The sequence below is a fragment of the Cupressus sempervirens genome, chromosome 9 (genome assembly GCF_028749045.1).
Source record: "Cupressus sempervirens isolate cs-2001-9-10 chromosome 9, ASM2874904v1, whole genome shotgun sequence".
In the NCBI taxonomy this organism is placed as follows: domain Eukaryota; kingdom Viridiplantae; phylum Streptophyta; class Pinopsida; order Cupressales; family Cupressaceae; genus Cupressus; species Cupressus sempervirens.
In genome coordinates, this window is record NC_143126.1 from 582,134,329 (window position 1) to 582,141,845 (window position 7,517).

The 7,517-nt window shown below is 34.1% G+C and overlaps 1 protein-coding gene across 1 annotated transcript; it reads left to right on the forward strand.

Moving 5' to 3' along the window:
* The first annotated feature begins 1,375 nt into the window (after positions 1 to 1,375).
* On the forward strand, positions 1,376 to 6,803 carry LOC149540014 (uncharacterized). The gene is made up of 2 exons (XM_089801197.1): positions 1,376 to 2,035; positions 5,833 to 6,803. Exons 1-2 carry the CDS (start codon positions 1,806 to 1,808, stop codon positions 6,044 to 6,046), a joined length of 444 nt encoding a protein of 147 aa, XP_089657323.1. The 5' UTR covers positions 1,376 to 1,805; the 3' UTR covers positions 6,047 to 6,803.
* The last annotated feature ends 714 nt before the right edge of the window (positions 6,804 to 7,517 follow it).

Here is a 7,517-nt window from a genome sequence, read left to right on the forward strand (position 1 = left end):
ATTGGATTTTTTAATGATTTTGATTATTGTTTTGATTAAATGTTTATTATGTTGCAATAGATTCTTTTATTTATTTATGGGTGAATTATTTTGGTTGAGTTTATTTTGTTTTATTTTTTTTCTAAATTATTTGTAAACTTTTATTTTTGTCATTCACATTCCTTCTTGTTTTTGTATATGCCATCTTTGATGATTTAATAAATATTTTAATGTAAAGATTACAAAATTATGATATGATATTAATTGTTAATTAAAATTATTTAATTATTATAATTAAAATTTTTTAGGTACTATTGTTTAATTATATATATATAAAGAATAATTTATTAATGTCATTAGATTTCTTCAATTTATTAGAAATGCATGGCTATTTGAATTTTTTGATTGTATTTAAATTTTTTTACATTAACATTTTTAATCACACACAAGATGACAAAGAGTACAAGACAATAGGAAAAAACAATCTTTAAGTTAATTTCTTATAGATATCGTGCATGTAAATATCTTATACATAGAATTTTAATATATTTTATATTGTAATATTGCTATAAAGATTTAATTACCATCCTAGTACTACTCCAAGTGTGCTTAACTGTGGAGTTTCCTCTATGGTTAAACCCACACCTTTACCAAGTGTTTTGCCTTATGAACCATTCATTAGAACGTCCCTTAAGCTTATTAATTGATAAGTACAAGATATTTTCCACACCAAGTCAAATTGTGATATTGCTCTCAGATTTAGTTGTGTAATTTTTGAGTCAAACTAGATTTGATTGTGTTGAGTTTTTTGCACCACCGTTTCCAATCACACTTAGTGAATCATCATCAGAATGAAACCATCAACAAAATCAATTGCATAAGCTATTGCAAAGAACCATTATAAATTGTGGAAATATGTTCTTATATATATGTAGTTCGATGATTATAAAAACACAAGTATAGCACATTATGATTCTTTGAATAAATTTTGACATAAAAATACAAAAAAAAGCCAATAATTAAAAGTGTGTATGAACTAATTACTAAAAAAATCATTACACTAAAAATAACGTGTTGAATCTTCTAGTATATACACAAAAATTTGAACTCTTGTGATCGTTAATTTTTCAAACAAACTATTGAAAATATTCCAAATATCTTTATTATCTTTTTTCTCCAAATAAATAACACAATTTTTTTTTCCTCCAACTCATCCATCCCCTTATCCCCTACTTTATTAATTTATTTATCATAGATGGGAGTCTTCCTATCTTTGACCCTACCTCAATATAAAAGTATAATATTCCCGCAATTATTTTTTTTCCAAATAAAAATGGAAGCCCAAAAATCCAAACCAAACTCCATCGATAAAACTTCACAATAAATTCTACATAACAACAAACTACTTTTTATTATAAACTCTCAAATCCACTGTAAGAAATGTTTATCCACCCCCCAAAAAAATTGGTAAATAACTCTCGCTACAAATTGTTAAATAACTCTCGCTCCATTATAGCCCACGTTAATAAGCGGTAGAAATAATGGCCCACAGATCATGATCTTAAGTTGAAGTAAAATGCTCCATAATTTTCCAATTCTTAACTCGTACATTTCAACCAGTCACAAAATAGAGTTTGGATTCTGCTTTGCATTGAATTCTACAGATGGTATTCAGCGGTAGCTAGAAATTGTGAAGTGTAGTTGAATAGGTAACATACAGATTCCTGGAAAATTCTACATTGCACAGAAAAGGGTTTAGGATTCAGAAACCTGTGTAGCAATGCCTGAATGACGTTTGCTTAGATTGTTACAAATTGATAATCGATATGGATAGGAAGGTGTCGGAAGGGGCAAAGGAAGAAGTTGTAGATGTTGAGAAGGGCGGGAGTGTGAGTTTGAGCGTGAGTGGGAGTGGGGATGGAGAAAGAGAATGCAGGGTCTGCCATATGGGTGTCGAAAAAAACCAGGACATTGAGTTGGGTTGTGCCTGCAAGGCAGATCTAGCTTTTGCCCATAAACAATGTGCCGAGACCTGGTTCAAAATCAAGGGCGACAGGTAATTCTTACTTCCGCAATTAAAATCACTCTTATCTGCTTGGATTGTTATGTTAAATAAATAGATTTGGTTGTGTCTTGACTTCGGCGCTTAAACTTTGTATGATTTCATATTTGTATTCCTTGTCCCAGGGACAGTAATCTTTTCTACTCCTCCGCCCATTGTTGGGTAAACCTCCTTTGATTTTATTAGGACCCCTCCCCGGAAATAATCTTGTTCCTAGTGCTGAAAGTTCATGATATGGTTTTGAAAAGATCTGCCACATGCCCATTTGCTAGTTCTTGTGAATGGTAAAAACCCATTAATGTTATCCTCTGCAAATCTTAGCTCTTGATGTTCTGGTTCACAGATTTTCAGTCATCCAGAAAAGAGTCAAGCTCATCCAATGCTCTTTGCTTTCATCTGATATGACAAACTATGAAATTCTCTAGGTATTGCATCCTGTTCTTTGTGGTTCCCTAAATATTTGTTTTGCTCCTTTTTACCCCTGCTCAGACCCAGTGGCCATTGATAAGTTGAGACCCACCCAGTGAATGCACACTTGCAGCTTTGCATTTCCAAACAAGGGCGTACTTTCCATGTTCAGTGTTAGAGCATTACATTTGCAAATGAGTGTTTATTTTCCGTGTTCTGTTTGAGGAAGCTCATTAGAGCATCTGAATCTTCCACTTTTTCTGGAACATTGAGATACACGGTCTACGGATCAATAAATCTGTCAATGGAGCATTGTACTCATTGCTGACGATCTGGGTACTGAACTGGATAATGTTCATCTGTTTTGCAACTTGTTGAATTTTAGAATAATGTAATAAATGTTTTGCTTTCAGTATTTTGAAACAGTTGTTGTTCAGTAAGTGACGCTGGTTATCAACTATCAGTATCTCAAGCGCATCTTTTTTGGTCCCAACTTTTCCTATTCGCTAATAGTGATTCAGACAGGGCTATAAATCTTGTCATGTCAAGGCTTAACTTTCGCGAACCTTAATTTTTTTTTTTTTGTTATAATAAAATCTGGACCACAATAGAGGTAGTTTGGAAATGTAATAAATTTTCCATATTAATCGTTTTACAAATTGGCACTGAATGTTCGACCATGAAGTTCCATACGTTGTATTAACTTTACGAGGTTGTGCCTACATTTGAACTGGATTTTAGAACTTGACATTCTTTTCCACCCATTCTGATTCTTGCAGGTATTGTGATGCCGTATGTCACTATTTGAAATGCTTATCTTTTTGAATGTACGCAGTTAGGGGACGTGCTTAACTAACTAAATGTATAAATGTATAAATGTATAAATGATGTAGTAACCTAATTCTTTAATTAAAGCTTAAAGCAAAATGAGAGCATTAAAGTCTTTGTGGGATGACACACAAAGTTGTTCTTGTAAGACGTTAATAATAATGTTTCATTGTATCCTTGAGCAAGCTCAGCTTTTCAAAGGTATTAATTATGCTTATCAACGACTACCGTTTTAGTAAAGTGTAGAAATGCAGAAGTATTATATTTGGTATCATGTAAATCTTTCCAGTAAACATGTTCTTTAATTCAAAGAATAGAATTTCTGTAAGCCAAGTAGGTCTCTTTAAAACTTTACTTGCTATGAATTACTTATCAATCGCCCATCTCTTGTTAATCCCCATATGGCCTCTACGTACCTGTCCAATGGCCTAACGTGTAACATCTTAATTACTATTACCTTTTGAGTCTGTGAACGGCAATTGCATATTTTATTTTGAGAGCCTGCGACTGGAGAAGTGCCTGGTGGGTGGGTCTAACGATGAAGACATGATTATCGATAGGGGAAGCACAAGATGAAAACCAAAGTGGGGCGGGGTATTTGCATTATATTGAACAGCGTATGGGGTAAATGGAAAACAATCCCCTTGTGGATATACATGAGGAGGGTTTTATACATCAAATCGTTGGCGTCTCTCTTGGTGGTGACCTGAAAAACTACCTTCAATTTTATAAGAAGTTGTTGGACTGTGGGCATGGTTTGATTGGTAAGAACTTAACAATTCATAACAAGATCACAAGGTCTAGTCTCCCCAAGCCCATGTCACCCAATGCACTGACTTTGATGTGAAAGTTGCTTGGATTGCGTACTCTGCTTTCATATCACAATGCATTTGAAATGTTTTTGGTGCGAAAGCATAACTATAAAAGCGCTTGAATTTCATTGTCATGTTGGCACTGACCGTCTCAAAGTATGGTTTTTATATGCTAATTTAAAGTTGCAGATTTGATCTGTTCCAGTAATCATTTACAGTGAGCAGCTTGTTCTTTTTTCGTGGCTCTAATCCTCCTAATATTCCACAATAGTCTTCAACGTGAAGAAGCTCAGATACTCAATTCTTTAATTTTCCTTTGCATCCTCCCATCCCTCGCCAGCCTTGTGGCTTTGCTACTGACCATTCGTTTCAGTTATGTCGACAACAGGAGGGTATAGTATATGATAACCATATGATGTTAAGGATGAGCCTAAAATTTAGATGCGTTGTAGCTGCAATGCAAGTTTTCTTGTTTGAGCCTTTTTCGGAATACAAAGGGAGACATCGAACTTCAGATTTTAAAGTCACAAAAATCAATCATTTTCAAACTCTGGAGTGGAGGCAAATTGATGCTTTAGATATTCAAAACAAAATTGGTGGATGTTAAACGCCTCAAATTCATAAAGATAATTTTGAAGTTATCTACAAATAAACAAGCATAAGTAAATTTGAGGGAAAAAACACCTAAATCCTAATTATTGACTCTCAAAGTTTTTGGAGTACACAGTTGCACTACAGCTTTGGGCTCCATCAATTTACATTATTGTTCCCAAAATACATGCGAAAAAGGTATTAAGCTGATTCCTCTTTATACTCCAATCATTTTTCTCTCTTCTGTTTTATCACCTCATTCGTTCTTCAGTCTGTAGAGTTTCTCTGTTTTCAATGGTTGTTCATCCCTCCTTTTATTAACCTCCTGTATGCTTTTCATATTTTTTTGCTTACCTGGGCCTTATAAGCATATATGCGTTTTGTTTTATCCATAATGGTTATGTATTCTTGTTTAGTTGTTGTCTCCTATTGTTTACCGTTGATAAATATGTTTCTTGGTCACATGCTTGTTTAGGAATTCTAGGACGTAGCTTTTAGTTGCTTATAAGCTTTTAAAGGAAGGCCAGTTGATAGTTGTGTCAGCACAGTCTATGAAAAATAATTGCCATATTTCCTGCAATTGAAACTTTTTATTTCATTTTAGCGATTCTTTCTGTATATTTTATTATCTTATATTAATTTTGTGCTCTTTTACTATTACTTCATCTTATGAAAATATCAGTAGGTATCTAATATGATTTTTGGTTAAGAGTCAAGGACTAAGGGGTATCTATTCAGTCAAATTAGCTCGGGGCAGATCCTGGCCTCATCCCTTTTTCGATGTCAAGGCCTCACACTCAGCAAACTTGATTCCTGGGGGGACTCTTTAAGAACCTTTCAAATTCACCAAGAGTTCATTGAAAGCAAAATATCAGTAGTTTATTGTTGCTTAGCAAGAATTGTGCACCTCATGCTTTGTGCTCTTTCATATATCAGTTGTTCTCATTGGATTTTTTTCTACTTTTTTAATATTAATGTCTATGCTGGGATGATTTCTATCAATCTTTTTGCCCATCTTAAGCTTTGCAACTCACTCTAAAGCTTTTGCAGAGTTACAGCTCTGTGTTTTCTAAAGAACTGAAGTTCTGTTAGCAGATTTTAGTGGTCAGATGTGTATATGGTTACTGATCTATAAAACATTTGATCCTGCAGAACATGCGAAATATGTGGCTCAATTGCCCGCAATGTTGTGGGTGTGGAGGATGGAGAGGTTGTGGAACAGTGGAATGATGGCAATGCTCCTACTTCATCAAACTCTGATGAAAGAAACTCATGGCTGGGACATCGCTTTCTTAATTTCTTGTTGGCGTGTGTTATTTTTGCATTCGTAATATCCTGGCTTTTCCGTTTTGGGATTCCTGCTTGATTGCAGAGGAACGTATTGCTTAGATTTCTCATATATAAGAACTGAATATTCTAAAGGGCTTTATGGAGACAGCTCTCCATTATATGTATTCCTTGTATGTCGTGGCATTCAAAAATGTGTGGAATAACTAGGAGTAAATTCATGCAAAATTGTATTTCTCATTGGAAAATCAAAAAGCAGAAACTTTTTGGATTTTCCAACCAAGAGCTCAACTTTAAAAGTCTCGCTGCATCCTGCTCCAAATACAAAGTGTATGCAGAGTAGTAATTCAGATTCATGTACAGTTGCAATTATATTTCTCAACTTGAACCTACATGATATAGTCATGATGAGTTTTCTCCTACTTTGCATCTACATTGATGGTTCTCATGTCCAGAAGATTACTTGTCCAACATTTACCTCAGCAATGTGCATTCTGTTTTTATAGCATGGGTTTAAGCAAGGTGCTGATTTGTTGATATTGACTACATGGCAGCAAAGGATTCAGAGGCATGCACATAACCATTTATGAAAGTGATCTGCTTCGCGTCACGAAAATCATCGATGTACTAAAAGAGGTGTGCCTTTATCTTGTAGATTATCCTGATATATATTCATTTGGGTGTTATTGTGATCAGGGTTACAGGTGCTCTTCCTTCAACAGATTTCCACCTTTACTGGTTAATTTGAAGATATACATGTTTGGCATGCTCTGCGATTTCATGGACTATTGTAATTTAATTAATATTTTAACTTAATTTAATATTTGATTGCAACATGAGGTTACTGTATCTAATTTAGTCAGTAGTTTTATCCAACATGATGAAGACTAGAATGCTTTTTAATAATAGTTGCTTGATTCGTTTCATGTAGCCAAAGAATGTTAGTGAATTGCTCTTGACACTCAGAGGAGTAAATGACATTTAAGCTAGGTTATTAAATTATCAACCATGCTAAGATTAACTTTGAAGGTAATGGTTATAAAATCACTCATGAGAAGAACAAATAATTGTCTGAGTGATTAATGCAGAGATTCTGAAATCCTTACAAGTCTGACTGCATCAATTTTTCACTGACCAAGTGCAGGGCCGCACCAGAATCTCTTCTTTCAGTGCAATGCAAAAAGAACAGTCTTTGATGGTAGTTCTGATAATTATAAAATTGCAGGTCTGTGCAATGTATCCATAAAATCACTAGAAGATAAACTGAGAATCCAAATGGTATAAATCAAATACCACTCTTTGAAATTTTACAGTTGAGATTCAGTATTCTTAGAGTGCATATTTTACCAAACACATGCAGTCTAATTTTTGAAATTGGAAATAATAAATACATATAACCTGACATATCTATCAAAGTAGATAAGCCTAGAGGTAAATTGTGGAGCCATGAAGACTGCAAAGCTGCATATAACAGCTTGGTAAGACAAGAAAAAATCAGATAGCGAGAAAACAATATGAATTTTGAAACGTATCCTGATGGCGCCAAATCC

Bases quoted from the DNA above. Each gene is read 5' to 3' on its own strand.
- LOC149540014 (XM_089801197.1), top strand. From the start codon at position 1,806: ATGGATAGGAAGGTGTCGGAAGGGGCAAAGGAAGAAGTTGTAGATGTT. The intron at 2,036-5,832 runs GTAATTCTTACT...TTGATCCTGCAG, and splicing joins TTCAAAATCAAGGGCGACAG to AACATGCGAAATATGTGGCT.